The sequence below is a fragment of the Phragmites australis genome, chromosome 4 (genome assembly GCF_958298935.1).
Source record: "Phragmites australis chromosome 4, lpPhrAust1.1, whole genome shotgun sequence".
NCBI classification, from domain to species: Eukaryota; Viridiplantae; Streptophyta; class Magnoliopsida; order Poales; family Poaceae; genus Phragmites; species Phragmites australis.
In genome coordinates, this window is record NC_084924.1 from 4,018,717 (window position 1) to 4,037,515 (window position 18,799).

General features: G+C 42.1%; 1 protein-coding gene, 1 long non-coding RNA gene and 2 other non-coding genes across 6 annotated transcripts; all 4 read left to right on the top strand.

Moving 5' to 3' along the window:
* The first annotated feature begins 971 nt into the window (after positions 1 to 971).
* On the top strand, positions 972 to 4,264 carry LOC133915302 (uncharacterized). 2 transcript variants are annotated; one of them, XR_009909314.1, is made up of 3 exons: positions 972 to 2,941; positions 3,065 to 3,254; positions 3,512 to 4,264. It is a non-coding gene; the product is annotated as an uncharacterized LOC133915302 (long non-coding RNA). The 2 variants fall into 2 exon arrangements; XR_009909315.1 differs by having other exon boundaries at positions 973 to 2,941; positions 3,065 to 3,194; positions 3,512 to 3,888.
* On the top strand, positions 1,205 to 1,289 carry LOC133917192 (small nucleolar RNA U31b). The gene has a single exon (XR_009909601.1). It is a non-coding gene; the product is annotated as a small nucleolar RNA U31b (small nucleolar RNA).
* Positions 1,421 to 1,509, top strand: LOC133917191 (small nucleolar RNA U31b). Its single transcript, XR_009909600.1, has one exon. It is a non-coding gene; the product is annotated as a small nucleolar RNA U31b (small nucleolar RNA).
* Positions 4,265 to 7,219: 2,955 nt separating the features above from the next.
* Positions 7,220 to 16,888, top strand: LOC133915303 (ferredoxin--NADP reductase, root isozyme, chloroplastic). 2 transcript variants are annotated; one of them, XM_062358412.1, is made up of 7 exons: positions 7,220 to 7,361; positions 7,444 to 7,500; positions 7,820 to 8,155; positions 8,556 to 8,775; positions 9,507 to 9,747; positions 10,000 to 10,146; positions 16,572 to 16,888. In XM_062358412.1, exons 1-7 carry the CDS (start codon positions 7,338 to 7,340, stop codon positions 16,681 to 16,683), a joined length of 1,137 nt encoding a protein of 378 aa, XP_062214396.1. In that variant the 5' UTR covers positions 7,220 to 7,337; the 3' UTR covers positions 16,684 to 16,888. The 2 variants fall into 2 exon arrangements, with proteins under 2 accessions (XP_062214396.1, XP_062214397.1); XM_062358413.1 differs by lacking the exon at positions 7,220 to 7,361 and having other exon boundaries at positions 7,458 to 7,546.
* Positions 16,889 to 18,799: the final 1,911 nt, after the last annotated feature.

The following is an 18,799-nucleotide window of genomic DNA, read 5'->3' on the forward strand; positions in this document are numbered from 1 at the left end:
AGACGGTAGCCAAATAGCCATTGATTAGAGTAACTAGTCTGTACATACGCATTGACATAATTTGGTGTTCACAGTAACCTCAGCTCATGAGAAGTTGACAATTCCTTCTGCAAATTGTGAGCAGTTGTGTCTTATGTATCTATGTATATTTGTAGGTATAGTTCATTTTTCTTTGAGATGTATATTTATTCACAGATTGTAAATGAGATCAAAAGCTCCGGTGAAAACACGAAGGATATTGCAAAGGTATGCATTTAGGTGTAATGATGATTTAATAATTAATAACTAAAGATTTATTTAAAATGTGGTATATCTTGAAAATAGTTCACTATTGTACACATGTCGTTTATCTAATATGGTAGGTTTTATAATCTCAGTGAAGTAAATAAGATATGTACCAATATTCTAGGAACTTCATCAAACAATTCGAAAAAGTTACACTTAAAGACTTCAAGTATAGCATCTCTTCAACCCAACTATATAAGATGATGAGAGAGATACATCCAATGATAAGGAAAAAGTGAAGTGAGTTTGAAAGCTAGAAGTTGGGTGAAAATATAAAGCAAATATAGTCGTATAAAAGCAAAAATAATTCATTAAGATCCGTAGCAGATTCAAGCAACGATTAGATTTATTTAATAATAGTTTTAAAATTTAGAACACGAGAGAACTCGCCAAGATATTTAATATCAGATCTAGACAAACCTTATTATAATTTTTTTTGAGATTAATTAAGATAGAATATGACGTAGTGCTAAAGGGTTCCGATATAGGCCCTACATGAAGGCCCGTAACATCGCCAAGATAAAATGCTCAAGGGTTCCGATAAAGGCCCTCCATCAAGGCCCGTAACATTGCCTCTTTTTTTTTTCGCTAATGATCCCTTTGCCCTCGTGCGTTAGTGGAACGGCCCATAACTATATGGAGTCCCACCAAAAACCCTAGCTTTCCTCCTGCCTCCGCTTTAAATAAAGACGCAGCGCGCCGCCCTAGCCAGCCGGCCACCGCCTCGCCGAAGCGGGACGCCATCGGCGACCTGCCGAGTTCTTCGTCATCCGTCGGCTCCCATATTTTCTACATCTGTTTTCCACCATTCTCCGCTCGTAGTTAGGTTTTTCGCTCCTTTGGTTCTCATGAATCGTCGGAACTCATCTTGTTTTTTTCCTTCTTTTGATATCGGCTGGCGATTTCTTTGGATTCGATGGAGAATGATGATATGGTTTTGTCGCCCCAGTCTTAGGATCCGGCCTTCGGACCTGTGCTGATTGACATGTTATCGATTCTGACTCCGTCGTCAATGCACTCGCCTCTCGTCGAGTTCTTGCTCTGCTCTTTGCAGAACTTGTTACTTTCTCTTCGATTTTGTTGGCCTGAGGTTTGTTTCTTGGGGAATCCGTGCTTTCTCCGGTTTTTACATTCAGAGAATGATGATCTGATATTGTCGCCCCAGTCTTAGGATTCGCTCTCATGGCGGACCTGTGCTGATTGACATACTTGTGAATCTGACTCTTTGTAGATTGAATCAACTTGCTCTTTTGGTTCTTTTTGAGGCTTTATTGATTTCTGTCAGTATGTGTTTGGGGTCTATTATTTCTGTCACTAGCCAAATTATTTTTGTTTTTCAATCTTCATCTGTCAACTTTTACCTTGTCTTTACCCCGTCCAAGATCTGATAACTCAGCTCACAATTGCACATATCAGAGACAAATCACATCGACACGAGTACCGCATTTAGACGGTGGTCGCTTTTCCATCTGAACTCTGAAGCAAATCACGTACGCCAACGCTGACATGTGCCCGGCTAATCACCTTAGATCCCATCCTAATAGGAAAAATGAAACATTTAACAAATCAAACATATGTCCGTTTAGTCCCTGCTCAAATCAAACATATGTCTGTTTAGTCCCTGCTCAAATCAGCATATGTTTGATTTGTTAAATGTTTCATTTTTCGAACATATCCAACGTCTCCGTCCTCTTCGGCTGCCTCGGCATCGCCTTCTAGTTGGCCGAGATGGACTACGTCGCCAAGGCACCTCCCCCTCTCCCTCCGCCCCCCTCTAGTTTCTGCTATGCTGTAGCATCGGAATCGCTCTCCTGATTTAGCTGTTTAGTGTGATTTCATCGAAGGTTTAGGTTGATCTGCTTCTTACTTGTACTTTAATGTGACAATTGAGGTGATCACTGGAAATCATTGTTGTCTAATGCTGGGAGATTAGGACGAAATGACCTCGAACAGTTTGACTAAACTAGAATTTTTGTGTCTGAATCAGATAATCGAATTCAGAGGCTTCAGGCTGTGTTCTGTGTCTACTTTGTTTTGGCGTGATTTAATCCAATGTTTAGTTTGTTCTACTGCTTAATTGTACTTGTATGTGGTTATTGAGGTCATCACTCGTAATTAGTGTTGTCTAAGACTGGGACACTAGGACGAGTGGCCTCGAACAGATCAATTGAACCAGGGTTTTTGCATCGGAAACAGATCATGAGATTCAGAGGCTGTGTTCTGTGTTTGTTTGTCTGAGTGGATACTCGAGGTGTTAGAACCTGATCTGCTGCACTTTCCAGTTATGACTAGACACTTGGATAATTCATTACCACAGCAGGCACAGTGTGCAATTAGTTTACTTTGGATCGGTTGGTTGGTTGATAGTGGTTGCTGTGTTGGTTTGGTTTCAGATGACAGACGTTGTGGCCATTGTAGTCTGGTTACCTATCTGTCTGATGTTTCTTGTGCTTCTCTGATCCCTTCCTCTGAACTGTTTGCAGGTTGATGATTTGCTGGAGGCATCCAAGTCGATTTCAACATTGCCCTCGATGGTTGAGTTAGACATTCAGAATGACACTGTCATGAAACCAGGGAGCCATACAAGGAATATGCTTAGAGTCAAGCGCAGGATTGATATGGTTAAGGTTCTGTTCGAGCAAATACTAGTTACAGAGTAAGTACAAGTTCCACACTAAATGTTAATTATGCTCCACTCGCGGGTACTGAAAAGTTTGTCTTGTGAACTGTTAAATTTGCTCCTCTCAGTGAATGTGATCAATTAACATTGTTTTTTCAGGGGCAACTCGCTAAGGATGCAGCATCAGTAACTTATGCTCAGGTGTTTACTCCTCACTATGGATGGGCCATAAGGAAAGCAGTTGCTGCTGGAATGAAGTCGCAGCTGTTGAAGAAACTGAATGAAGATGGTTAGTGACCATGATACGTTTCTACCTCTTTTTGAGTGACCATGATACGTTTCTACCCCAGTAAGCAACTAATTTTTATGCTGAAATGATCACATCAATGCTATTCAGCATCCATATAAAGCACATATGTAGTTGTATGTTTGCGAGAGAGAAACTAATACACTTACGCCTATAGCTGTTTGATGTCCGTGAGTCAAAAAAAAAAGGCCATGAAACAGATTTATCAAAAGCATACTAACATATCTTAGGTTTGTCATAGTGATACTGCTTAATTTTGACCTGTGGTGATGTTGACTCTATTTATTTTTCATCTGCAGAGGAGTCAGCAAAAGTTCAAATGCAGAACTTTGTCAGATCATCAGCATCAGTAATCCTCTACGTTGAAGACCTGTTTACCTCGAGGAATTTAGGCGTACAGTGGTGAACAAAACTTACATATCTGGTAAAAATACGATTTTGTACAATATACGTGATCGTATTTGCTGAAATAGATAATTATTTTTTGTATTTACAATTTTAGCACATGTATTCGGGCGTACGCTGTGTCGAAAATGAATTTTTGGAACAGTGTGTTGAATACAGTTATTTTCGGCACATCGTATGTCGAATAAAAAAAAAGCGTATTTTGGCATACGATGTGCAGAATACCAACTGTATTCGGCACATCGTGTGCTGAAATACGCTTTTGCGTCACGTTGAGTCACGTCGCGTTTTACTTTTTTTTTGTTTTTTCTTTTTACTTTGTCCTTTTCGCTTTTTGCTTTCTTACATGCTGCATGTCTGTCTTCTCGTAATGTGTATGTTTTCTTGTCTGCTTGTTGAGTTTTTAAATTGCAGCGCAGAGGCGAGCAGCAGAGAGTACAACGACTTTTGCTAATTTGCGTTTGGAGCTGCAAGCAGAGGAGAGCAGAGCAGAGCAAATTAGCGTAAGCTGTTGTGCTCTCCGTTGCTCGTCTCTGCGTTGCAATTTAAAGGCTCAACGAGCAGACACGAAAATATGGGTCATGTGGGAGAGCAGACATGCAACGTGTGGTAGAAAACAAAAAGCAAAAAGAAAAAAGTAAAAAGGAAAAAAAATAGAAAAGTAAAGCGCGATGTGACTCGACGTGACGCAAAAGTGTATTTCGGCACACGGTGTGCCGAATATAGTTGGTATTCAGCACATCGTGTGCTGAAATACGCTTTTTGTTGTATTTCGTACACGGTGTGCCAAAAATGACTTTCGGTACACCGTGTTTCGAAAATTGTAAATACGAAAAATAGTTATTTATTTCAGTAAATACGATCACATATATTGTACAAAATCGTATTTTTTGCCTACATATCTACGTTCAATGAACTAATCAAGTCAGATATATGGTGTGTTGTGAGCTGGGCTCCACAAACTTTATCCCGGTTTCAATGTTTGCAAGATGTAACCAAATCGATAAGCTGCGGTCTATTACTACCTAGCAAACATATGACGTCACCCTGCTCTGGAGTTGTTCGTGAATCGTGATGGGTCGTTGAGTACACAGTTTGCAAATGTGAATTCCAGTTTCATGTATGTGGCGACATCCATCATCGATGATGGGGAAATGTATCTGCCATCTGATTGGAAATTTTATAGATCTGCTGCGTCATGTATGTTCACTTAAGATGATCTACCTTAGTAAAGGCAGAATGATAAGCGTCACCCAGCATTTGGTTCGATTTCATTTTCTAAGTGACATTTGAGGAGATTGATAGCCTTGGTATCAATATCTTGCATATATATAAGAATCATGTGATTTTAAATAAAAAGTAATTTTTGTAAAACTACACTACAATCGTTGAACTATCATAATTTTTTTCTCCTATTTCATATAGAACTACACTTATTTTACATTATTTTATTATAAAATTATTATTTTTTTATTTAATTATTATAAAATTATATTTTTTTCCTTTTATTTTTTACATCATTTTATCATAAAATTAAATTTCTGTTACTAATAGATCTAAAACTACTTTCAACGGTTTCACTTCGGGGATTCGTTCCTTTTAGTGATCCAATGTTTTCACTTCATGTTTCCCGTCATCTCTTTAAGATGAGATTCTCTCTCCTTTACTTTTACGATTCCTCTCGAATGTAAGCTGTCGGAAATAAGAGAAAATAAAAAGAATGGAAATAGGAAAGAGAATCGAGAAGAAAACGAAATGAATGGAATATGATTGTAGATTGTCTAATAATATTTTTTTTACGTGTCATATTTACAGAACCATTTATATCTACCAAACTTAAAACTACCACACCTTCAATTCAAGTACAGTACCATTTATATCTACCAAATACAAGCTGCCTTGTCAATACATATGATCTGCAAAAACACAACTGATCGATGTCATCTCAATCCATGTAGAAAAACAAGCAAGCACAATATTTTTTTTCTCAGCGCCTATTGCAATTGCTAAGGTATTTCGAGTAGAGTAACACAGATACCACCCCTCAACCGGACAGTTCACCAGTAATTTCTCTGCAACGGGTCTCTCCAAATTCCATCGCTACATGCAAACTACAGAAATCACGCAATTAAACTGAATCAAACCTGAAGTACAACATGGTGCCACCAGCATCACTTGTTAAGTCAAATTTGCTCTTCTTCACATTTGAGGGGTTCCTCATCTAAAGTAATGCGAAAACTAGGACAGGCGCAAGCTACTACAACGGTCTAGATCGATCTCCAAACATTTCACGAGCAAACACGCAGATATACAGCTGAAATCAACGGCTGCGAACATCAAGCTGAAAAATAGTAAAGCAAGCCAAGATTTTGATGGAGACTCACGCCATGTCTCGCGCTCCAAGTACCGAACCGACTCTGCGGAGATCTGAAACAGCGAGGAAAGCTACGATCCTTAGCGAAACACCGACCAAAATAAGAGGTGGACACGAGATGAAGAAGAACTCAGCAGCGCCGCCGCACCTTGGAGCTGGGAGATCCTTTCTGGGAGCCTACGCTTCGCTGGGGTTTAGATGGAGGCTTATTCAGTGCCGCGTCTCCGCTGTTGCTTTGGGCTGAAAATGCTTGGCTTTTTCTCTACCAGGCCGCTCGCCAACGTGGTTTTTTTATATTCTTAAATAAAAAATTATATATATATATATATATATATATATATATATATATATATACACACACACACACGTTTTGAAAAATTACAAAGCTAGACAATCGCACTTCCAACGAATGTCAGGTTTAAAAATAAAAAATATTATGTTCAATGCTCTCAAAACTCAAAAACCTATTAAAATAATCATAAAAAATTCTTTAAAAAATTGTGGTCAGTGATCTTTAAATTTATCTTTTTTATTTATCATTACATAAATAATCGTTTGAGTTGAATTTTTTAAGAGAGCTAAATGATAGCACCCTCTACATCACATAATTTTTTATGATTATTTTAATAGTGTTTTTAATTTTAAGAATATTGGAACACAATATTTTTTGATTTCTAAACCTGTCTCAGACGATAGAAGTCTTGATTTACAATTTTGGGAACATTGGAATATAATTCTTGTTTATTATGTATCTTATTAAGATGGATTTTTTTTTCAAATTATAGATGATATACCCGTCGATACATAGCTGTACTGATGTTTCTCTTAAAAAAAAGTTAGACAAGTGTCCCTTGATACCCCCCGCAAGGCCATTTCAATAGCCGACTCCAGTAGCCAATCAGCAAGGCAACTCTCTGTGCCTGCCTACGGCTAATGAAACACTAATCAAATCGAAATCAAATTGGCCTTTAGAAAATCCAAATTAAATCATCAAAGTTAAAGCAAGTTTAGCAGCTAATTGTTTTCTATAGAAAAAGGAAAGGATTAGAGGGCTGATTAGCATCTAATCAACCAATCCCAAGAGCAGAGCGAATGGGCTAATCGCTATTAGAGACGAGTCTATCTCTTTTTTCTCAATAAAGAAAGTATTTATTAAAATCAAATAATTATATTAAAATAATACAATCGTAGAGCCCTCCTGATCATAGCTCTAACAGGTCGTCCCTTCCGTCACCTCAAGAGCTCACTTCCTCTCCTCCCCTCGTATATAAACCCGCCTCCCCCGTCTCCTTCCCCCATCACCCGCAGATCAAAAACCCACCCGCCTTCCTCCCTCGCGATCGGCCATGGCGGCCGCTGCTGCGTCCCAGGTACGTGCGTCCCTCCCATTCGCGCGATCCCATCCACCGCTTTATTGTGGTGCTGAGTCGCTCTCGCTGTGGTGGCGCGCAGGTGGCTCTCTCGGCGCCAGTTGGCTCGGATCGCGGCGTGAGGAGTTCCGGGATCAAGGTGCGTGCCTCGATGCCGCCTGTGCTCCTTTGCGGCGTTTCTCGGGGTAATCCCTGTGCGATTTGGTGGGCTCTGGGTTGCTAGATGAGTAGAGTAGGTAGATTGGTTCGAGCAAGGACAATTAGCGCTGCAAGATCGTGGATTAGTGTTCTTTGGATGAATAAAATAGTTATCACTTATCAGTCATGCAAAATTGACTCGTATTTAGCAATTCAAAGCTCTTGCTTTAGTAGGCTGTTGGAAGTGTTTGATCCTGAACCCGCAGAATTCTTGAATGGCGCTTACCGTGTGCTGAATTTCACCTTTCATTATGCTCTAGGGTAACAACAATCTTAGCTTCAGCAACAAATCATGGGTCGGGGGCACATTGGCGTGGGAGAGCAAGGCAGTACGGCCCAGGCATGCGAACAAGGTGTTCTGCATGTCAGTTCAGCAGGCGAGCAAAAGCAAAGTCGCCGTCGCGCCGCTCCATTTGGAGAGTTCAAAGGAGCCACCCCTCAACACATACAAGCCAAAGGCACCTTACACGGCCACCATTGTCTCGGTGGAGAGGCTCGTAGGTCCCAAAGCTCCAGGAGAGACATGCCATGTCGTCATTGACCATGGTGGCAATGTGCCTTACTGGGAGGGCCAAAGTTACGGTGTGATTCCTCCTGTAAGTATTTCCTGCTCTTGATCATTTCCTTTGTCTCAGATCATACATTAGTCTTCTGCTTGCTTGGTTCCCCTCATATTATCGGATAATGAACAATAAAAATGATTTGTCAATGGTGTTAAATATGTTATATATACTATACAGTTATACAGATACAGACAGGCATACTGACGTTCTTTTCTAAACCTGCAGACATTATTTTCAGTATGACATCCACTGTACTATAGGCTTATTCAAGAAAAAAATGTCTATAGATGAAGAATGTAATAAAATGGCATCTTCTGGGAAAAAAATAGATGAAACATGAAGTACCAATATTTATTTATCTCTTTTGTTATCCATCATGTCTTCTCTTCACATCCATTCCTCTCTGAACCTTGTTTCCATCTTCATCTGTCAGGGAGAAAATCCAAAGAAGCCTGGAGCCCCACATAATGTTCGGCTTTATTCAATTGCATCTACTAGGTATGGAGATAAATTTGATGGAAAGACCGCAACATTGTGTGTCCGCCGTGCAATTTATTATGACCGTGAAACTGGCAAGGAAGACCCCTCAAAGAATGGTATCTGCAGTAACTTCCTATGCAACTCAAAACCTGGGGACAAGATTCAGTTGACAGGTAACTTCCAGATGGATGTAAAGGCGTTTTTACAGTGTTCTATGAGAGCCTCCTAACTCCAATAGTAGTTCTTTTGGTTAATGTACTCCCTGAATTCCACCTGTAGTAGATAATCCATTTCTGTAGTAGATAATCCATTTCTGAATTCTTAGATTCTTTATAAGAGTATTATTACATACACTACACTGGAGATGAAAATTAAGATGTAGTAGAAATTAGAAAACCCTGCTTCCAATGCATGAAGAAACAGGAGGTTGTTTGTCACAGGTTTGCAACATTCTGATATAACCATTTGCAAAACATGAGGCTAAAACACTAGCCAGCATAACAAGCAACAGACAGATAACAACTCTTAGCAACCAAGAAGCAAAGGCCCTCTACTGTAATATGACTATGACCCTGCACCTTATATAGCTATCTTGTCTTGTCCCTTCTCCTGCCCAATGGTTCCTCTCTGACTAAGATTTGCAGTGCCATGATTGGTTATACTTATATGATATCTTGTAAGACTTCTGATTGCCCAATGCCCATAGTATACACCAACTAGAGCAATTATTTTTTCTTTCAGAAAAAAGAATACTTTCCTTCCTGAGTAGTTCTCATATATGAACCCTATTTGTATAGGGTTATATTTTTTCTTGTTAGTATAACTGTTCTTTCATATTAGGTCATAGAATATGATGGATGCTCTAGCCTCAAAGCATCTCACTATGATTTGTTCATGAGCTCAGGTCCCTCTGGCAAAATAATGCTCCTACCTGAGGATGATCCAAATGCAACCCATATCATGATTGCCACTGGCACTGGTGTTGCTCCCTTCCGTGGGTACCTACGCCGTATGTTCATGGAAGATGTCCCGAATTACAGATTTGGTGGCCTAGCCTGGCTCTTCCTTGGCGTTGCTAACTCAGACAGCCTTCTATATGATGAAGAGTTCACAAGCTATCTTAAGCAGTATCCAGACAATTTCAGGTTAGAAGACCTTATCAATCTTAACACCTTGTTTCTGTTTTTCCCTTCTTTGGAAGACAATCGCCTGGTTTCAGTTTACTGATGCTACACTTGTCCACAACTGCACTTTGTCATCGACTTATTAGATGCTGCTGTCAACTTACGTAGAGCAGCATTCAGATTTGAGAGGGCAGCATAAATGAACTGGTTGTGTCCAGTGCATTGTTAGAATATATGACTGAGTTGTGTTGAATCTGTATATTGAATCTGTAGGTATGATAAAGCACTCAGCAGGGAGCAGAAGAACAGGAGCGGTGGCAAGATGTACGTTCAGGACAAGATCGAGGAGTACAGCGATGAGATTTTCAAGCTTCTGGACGGTGGCGCACACATCTACTTCTGTGGTTTGAAGGGGATGATGCCAGTGTTAGACTGATCTCTCACTAATTAAGCCCAACGGCTTAATTAGAACCTTGACCCGCGCCCTGATCGGGGGCGTCCAGCCCAATTTGGCTGGTGGGCCCCCGTCGCCAGCGCTATAAAAAGAGGTGGGGGGCCGGGGCGCTCGGCACGAGGTTCACCGCGCCGCTAGTCACCCCACCGACACCTAAACCCTAACCGATCTAGAGGAGGGGGCGCTGTGCCGACGGGAAGCTCCACCTGGCCCTCTGCGTCACGCCCTGGACTACGTGCGCCTACGTCACCATCGTCGGACGCCGGCGAGCCCTTCTGCCCCGACCGTCGCTGCCCTAGCGCAGAGCTCCACCGACGAAGCAGAGATGGCGGGTTCTAGCAACCCTACTCCAACCACTGGAGTCTCAGGTATGAACCCATCCATCTCCCCCCTCTCTCCCTTCTACTCTCGGTAGTGCGGTCATCGGGTTGTTGAAGATGAACATTACATAGCTATCAATGGCATCAGAGCCCACAACCAAACCCTAACCCTAACAGTTCATCTTCGACTAGAAGGGGGGGGGGGATCTCTCACCTCTTCTGGCCGTAGATCACCGCCGTGGGCGGCAGAGTACTCGCATCGCCGCTCGACGGCGTGCGGCACAGAGCCGAGCCCCGAGCGCCTCCTCCGCGGGCTCAAGGGGTCAGGCACCACCGTGAAGCCACTCGACGGCGGCGCGCTCACCCCTAGGGGAGCGTGCACGCCGGCGAGGAGCCTCGCGGCGGCACCGTCTCTCCTCTCCGGCGCCGGTCGCCTCGGTCGCCACCGTGTCGCCGCTCGGTCTCGCGAGAGAGAGGAGATCGAATGGGTTAGGGTTAGGGCGAGGGGCGCGGCGACGTCGGGTTTTGTTCGGCCGAGATCGCCGCTGCGCCGTCCGATCCAAATGAATGGCTGAGATCGACGCGGGCGGGCGGGGGGGCGCGCTGACGGGCCGAATTGGCGACCCAGGCCCAGGTTGCGGCCTGGGCGCGCGTCGGCCGTCGCGGGCGCGTCCGCCGCGGGCCGCTAGCGGGCCAAATCTCCGGCTGGGCCCAACAGTAACGGGCCGAAAGTGAAATGGATGGGCTGTCAAGGCCGAAATGGCGTTTTCAACAGTATAAAAGTATCTATACTGTTTAGCATTTTCCAGAAAGTATTTAAATTGAATTATTGGTGTGATTTTTATGCAAAAAAATTTATCCAACGATATTTTTGCCCAGAAAATTATAAAGTCTAGAAATAATTCTGGAAAAATAGTATAAAGTATTTAAAATTGTTTTCCGCTGCGTATTTTCATTATTAAATTCAAACCAACGGGAGAATTTAATTCTGGAAATGAAAATGATGATTATTATTATAATTTTGTTATTATTCTGACCAACGTTGATTAATAGCAATATTATAATAATATTAATGTATAATCTCATGTATTAATTCTATTTTGCCCAACGGTGATATAGAATTAGTGCAGGGAACAGTTGTATATTTTGATTTTAACCAACGTTGCAATCAAGGCATGCAATTATGGTGTCATTTCATGTTCTCACATTATTTGAATTGTATTTTCAGGAGGGTACAACTTGATGGGTTGTATCAATGAGATTCCAACTCTGAAAGGTGACAACTATTCAGAGTGGAAAAAGAAGATCGACCTAGCCTTCATCTTGGCTGAGGTTGATTGGGTAGTCACCACACCGTGTCCTACAGATCCTGTGGCACCGGTGAGGGAGACAAACGAGGCTGATGCCGCTTGGGCAACCAGAGATAGGGATTATCAATCCCAAAAGATGGCCTATGACCTTGAGCATAGGAAGTGGGTCACTGCCAACAAGAAATGTTTGGCAGTGATAAAGAACACGATTGAGCCTGCTATTATGGGTTCGATCTCAGAGTGTGACACTGTCACTGAGTACCTGAACAGAATAAAGAGTCAGTTTACTGGCTCTTCAAAGACTTATGCTACCCAGCTGATAAAGCAGCTGGTAACAGAAAGATACTCAGGTGGAGGCAGTGGCATAAGAGAGCACATACTGAGGATGAGCAACTTGGCATCCAAGCTCAAACCAATGGATCTGGCTCTAAAGGATGAGTTCCTTATCCATTTGATTTTTGCTTCTTTGCCAAAAGAGTTTGATACATTTGTTGTGAACTACAACATACAGCCCGAGAAGTGGGATTTAGAGAAGCTCATTGCTATGTGTGTGCAAGAAGAGGAAAGGATAAAAGCTTCACATGGTGGTTTCATCAACTATGTGAAAGAGAATAACAAGAAAAAGAATTTCGATGCCAACTCTCCAAAGGGCAAGGGCAAAGGCCCCATGCAGCATCAACAAAAGAAATTCACAGTGGAGAAAGATCAGTGTCTTCATTGCAAGAAGACGGGGCATTACAAGAAAGACTGTCCCGAATTCTTGAAAATGATAATGGCAAAGAAAGGTGAGAACATTATTACGTTCATAAATGAAATCCTGTATGTGAGTTATTCGAAATCTACATGGTGGATTGACTCAGGAGCAACTGTTCATGTTGCAAACTCATTACAGGGATTCCGTTCGACGAGGACTACGCAAAGAAGCGAAAGACACGTTAAAGTCGCAAATGGAGTCCAAGCAGATGTTGAAGCCATTGGCGACCTTCCTCTGGAGCTTGCTGATGGATTCACATTAATTCTTAGAGATGTGCTTTATGTTCCCTCTTTACAGAGGAATTTGATTAGTGTTTCATGTTTGGACAATGATGGATATGATTGCCATTTTGGAAATGGCAAATGTAAGATAACATTCAATAATGCATGTGTTGGGATTGCTATCTTACAAAATGAGTTATATTTGTTATCACTACGTGATGAAGTAAATGTTATATGTGATAGTGAAAACGTATCCTCGTCTGCGGATGTAAACAGAAAACGAAAGCGAACTCAAGATGCGTCGTCGAAATTATGGCACTGTCGTTTAGGCCATATTTCGAGGGGGAGAATAGAGAGACTAGTAAAGAATGATATTCTTCCTCCATTAGAGTTCGCAGACTTAGAGCAATGCAGAGATTGCATAAAAGGAAAATATGTAAAGAAAATTAAGAAAAATGCCAAACGAAGCACAGGAATATTAGAAATAATCCACACAGACATATGTGGTCCATTTCCTGTGAAAAGTGTGGATGGTTTTGACTCGTTCATAACATTCACAGATGATTACTCCCGTTTTGGCTATATTTATCCAATTAAAGAAAGAACAGAAGCATTGGATAAATTTAAGATATTCAAAGCAGAAGTTGAGAACCAACACAGTTTAAAGATTAAGATAGTCAGATCTGACCGTGGAGGGGAGTACTACGGTCGTCATACCCCGTATGGACAGATTCCTGGACCTTTTGCAAGGTTCTTACAAGAAAATGGAATAGTAGCCCAGTATTCGACACCGGGCGAGCCTCAGCAAAATGGAGTAGCTGAAAGGCGTAACCGTACCCTGATGGATATGGTGCGTAGTATGATGAGTTACTCATCCCTACCATTGGGTCTATGGATAGAAGCATTAAAGACAGCAATCCATATTCTCAATAGAGTACCAAGTAAATCGGTGCCCAAGACACCGTATGAGTTGTGGACAGGGAGAGTACCCTCACTAAAGCATTTACGTGTGTGGGGGAGCCCAGCTGAGGCCAAGGTGTTTAACCCAAACATTGGGAAGCTAGATCCCAAAACAGTTAGTTGCCATTTCATTGGCTATCCTGAAAGATCGAAAGGTTATCGTTTCTACTGCCCTGATAGATATACAAAGTTTGTGGAAACGAGACACGCAATCTTCCTAGAAGATGAGATGATGAGGGGGAGCGTGGTAGCTCGAGAGTTTGACCTTGAGGAGAAGCGGGAATATGTGCCCACTCCGTTGACTCATGAGCCATTCTTCTCACTACCCGTTGTAGCTGCACCAACAGTGGAAGACACTGTGATGCAAGCACCTGTGGTTGTCCCTCCTGTGGCAACAACGAATGAAGATGTGGAACCTGTGCTTCAGGAACCCATGGAAGCTATTGCCACAGATCAAGGGGAGCAACAACAGCCTCAACTTGAAAATGTTTCAAATGTAGAGGCTCCTAGAAGGTCTCAAAGAGTGAGAAGATCAGCTATCCCTGACGATTATAAAGTGTATAACATCGAAGAGTTTCAAATGGAAGGTGATCCTACCTCGTTTGAAGAAGCCATGAGAAGCGAACACTCATCCAAGTGGCTTGAGGCCATGGAAGATGAGATAAGATCAATGAGTGCCAACGAGGTTTGGGACTTAGAGGTAATTCCTAAAGGAGCCAAAACAGTGGGCTGCAAATGGGTCTACAAAATAAAATATGACTCCCAAGGGAATATAGAAAAGTATAAAGCGCGACTTGTGGCAAAAGGCTTTACGCAAAGAGAAGGGATTGATTACAATGAGACCTTTTCTCCAGTCTCATGTAAAGATTCCTTCAGAATCATAATGGCGCTGGTAGCCCACTATGATTTAGACTTGCATCAAATGGATGTAAAGACAGCATTCCTTAACGGGGATTTAGACGAGAGTGTCTATATGGCACAACCGAAAGGCTTTGTCGTAAAAGGAAAAGAACGTCTGGGATGCCGCTTAAAGAAATCCATTTATGGGTTGAAACAGGCTTCAAGGCAGTGGTACTTGAAGTTTGATAAGACAATAAGACAGTTTGGGTTCAAAGAAAATGTAGAGGACAATTGTGTATATTCAAAGTTTAAAAGTGGAAAGTATATCTTTCTGATCTTATATGTGGATGACATCTTGCTTGCGAGTAGTGATGTCAGCCTAATGAAAGAAACAAAGAAGTTCTTGTCCTCGAACTTTGATATGAAAGATCTCGGTGAAGCTGCATATGTTCTGGGAATTGAGATACACCGAGATAGAAGCAAAGGGGTATTAGGACTGTCACAAAAGGCATACATAGAAAAGGTCTTGAAAAAGTTCAGTATGCATAAGTGTAGTGCCTCACCTGCACCCATAGTCAAGGGCGATAGATATGGGGATTTTCAATGCCCAAAGAATCAATACGAGATCGATCAAATGAAAGTGGTACCATATGCTTCAGCTGTCGGGAGCTTACAATATGCGCAAGTTTGTACACGCCCTGACATAGCTTTTGTCACCGGGTTACTTGGCAGATTTCAAAGTAATCCAGGACCAGAACACTGGAAATTGGTAAAGAAGGTCTTGCGTTATTTGCAAGGCACAAAAGGCCTCATGCTAACGTACAGAAAATCAGATTCCTTGCACATAGTAGGGTACTCGGATTCTGATTATGCGGGAGATGATAGAAAGTCCACGTCAGGGTACGTGTTTACTCTCGTAGGAGGAGCAATATCATGGAAAAGCTCCAAACAAACCGTCACTACATCGTCCACAATGTATGCCGAGTTTGTAGCATGTTACGAGGCAACGGGGCAGGTGAACTGGCTAAAGAAGTTCGTACCCGGTTTAAAGGTGGTTGACGACATCTATAGACCACTAAAGTTATACTGCGATAATTATCCGGCAGTACAGTACGCTCACAACAATAAGTCAAGTGGTGCTGCCAAACACATTGACATAAAGTATTACGTTGTGAAGGATAAAGTCCGGGATCAAATCATAAGTCTCGAGCATATAAGTACAGCAAGGATGCTCGCGGATCCGCTAACGAAAGGCTTACCACCCAACGTGTTCAAGGAACATGTAGCCGGCATGGGGTTAAGGGATAGCCTGTGATTCCTGGACTACTAGGGCCCAAAAGTCAAAGAATCTGTTTCAAAACAGAGACGTGCTTGTAGCTACCAAATCTATCGGCGATTGACCGTGACGATGAAGTATGCTCTATGCAACTATCTGTGATGGAATGGGATAAAAGTAAAAGTTTAAAAGTAAAAGTGTAGAGTGAGATCAAGGGGGAGAATGTTAGACTGATCTCTCACTAATTAAGCCCAACGGCTTAATTAGAACCTTGACCCGCGCCCTGATCGGGGGCGTCCAGCCCAATTTGGCTGGTGGGCCCCCGTCGCCAGCGCTATAAAAAGAGGTGGGGGGCCGGGGCGCTCGGCACGAGGTTCACCGCGCCGCTAGTCACCCCACCGACACCTAAACCCTAACCGATCTAGAGGAGGGGGCGCTGTGCCGACGGGAAGCTCCACCTGGCCCTCTGCGTCACGCCCTGGACTACGTGCGCCTACGTCACCATCGTCGGACGCCGGCGAGCCCTTCTGCCCCGACCGTCGCTGCCCTAGCGCAGAGCTCCACCGACGAAGCAGAGATGGCGGGTTCTAGCAACCCTACTCCAACCACTGGAGTCTCAGGTATGAACCCATCCATCTCCCCCCTCTCTCCCTTCTACTCTCGGTAGTGCGGTCATCGGGTTGTTGAAGATGAACATTACATAGCTATCAGCCAGGGATTCAGGACACCCTCAAGAAGGTGGCAGAGCAGAGAGGGGAGAGCTGGGACCAGAAGCTATCACAGCTCAAGAAGAACAAGCAATGGCACGTTGAAGTTTACTAGGATTCGAATTCAGGATTTATGGTTGTGCTGCGAGTCGATGCCGAGAGAAGACACAAAACAAATGATTGGATGATTCTTGCAGCGGTGTAAGACTATAACAAATTTTCTTTTTTGGGGGAATCATAAAACACCACCCATGTAATTCATAAGCTTCTGCATCACACGATGCACAGAATGAAGCATGTAACTTTTAGTCGTTTACAAATGCAGTGCAGACGTGCGGCGCTTTCCTATCCTTTCCATGTCATACGGCCCTTGTCCAGGTCGTATGCATATGAATTGCGATGAAATATTGTTGATTCAAATGTTTAAAACATGCCTCCTGGAGCAGCCAGCGTTTTTCTGGCCTCATTTCGTCTGCAAACAAACACTTCCATTTAAGTGCTTGGATTGCTCCTCCTATCAAGAAAAGAAAAAGGAATAAGAAAAAAAAAACCCAGCATTGCTGCTGTTCAGAGCTTGCCCCTTGTGACCGTTAACTGGCCATGTTGTGCTGTCAACTGACGAGCGGCAATCTTAAGATCATGCTACGAACAAAGTTTTTCCAAAATGGTATGCAGGTGAGATGATTTATCTCATCACATATTATGCACTAGGATTCGTGTGCTGCAAATACGCAGTGCACATCTGTTTGGTCTCGTATCCACTGCACGAATCTAGATGGTGTGGACACGACAAATCTCCCGTGCTCTCTCTCTCATGTGCTGTCCCGAAAGTTCTGACATTAGAGTTTAGCACTTTTTTGCATTAGAGACCCATGGGTTCATGATTAAGCTCCTGCTCTAGTTACCAATGCATGCCTCAATGATTTCATTTTTAAAAATTCTAGAGCTGAACCTAGATGCAACTCCTCTTTGTTATTCTTTCAGATTGCTTATAATTATCTACGTACTATGGTTTGTACACAGGTACATAGACAACATTAACACAGTATACAGAAAAGACAACTCACCCAGGGAAGACTCTTCCTATGTAGTGAAGTCTCATAAAGAAAAGAAAAAGGTAATTAACTGATCATAGAATAATTGGAAGCCATCTATGTATGTTTTCTGACAATAGAAGTTTGGAACTCAACAGGGCCTGTTTGGAATGATTATGAAAGATACTAAAGAAAGCAAGGCAAAAGATAGTGATGTAAATGGCAATGAACTACGTATTGCAACGACTTCTGAAGAGCTGACTTCAATATTTTCATCAGCCAACTTCACTCCATCTGAGAAAAGGAACAGTTCACTAAAAGATGATGAAAATACCGAGCTGGACATAGGTACATGCTATCGTTTTGCTTTTTACTTCTGCAACAGTCTAGGTATACTTATGGTTATATGTTTCTCTGTGAAGATGATATCGACATTGACGACAACGCACAGAAGCAGAAAGGACCACATTTCCCAGGTCTAAGCAAAGAGAAAATCAACAAGGGATTCCAAACCCTCAGAGGTTAGTAAAGGATATTAATAAGGTGGTCATAAATTTCTAATCCACTGTGTGACTTCGTAAAATTGGATCCTGATTCAACTATATGAAAATGTGTTATGTCATTTATGGATATTCAGGAAAGTTGAAGCCCAGGACATAAGAAAAGGTGAATTCGAGAAATAAAAAACCTGAAGATGAAACAGCAATGAGTCAAGTTGACCACATAAAGATGAAGTAGATATGCAAAAAATGATGTGAGTGAAAAGAAGCACAAGTAAATCATCAACATTATGAATTGCAAGACACTACCATTACAAGTTTTTGACTTAACTGGTTAATCATAGAACTTATAACTTATGCATCAGTCCCCTTGTGCCATCATAATTTAGTCTTTGAATGGTCATTTCCAAGAACTTCCTATCTAATAATCAATTTGGAAAATATATGCAGCCTTGAAATATCTCTAAAGCTGTCAGTAAACGGCTGTCGCCCTGTAGTCATCAGAAATGAGCTAATAACATCAGCTTGAAATGTACTTCACTCGTTACACACGAATTCAAACGACCCTGAGTATGATCAAGCCAGCTAATAACACTGCACACATGAATTCGCTTTTGATCAAAATTACAAACACCTTGTGTGCAATGCGAAGGGTACTTTTTCCACACAAAAAGGATAATCAGCTCATTTCACCCAG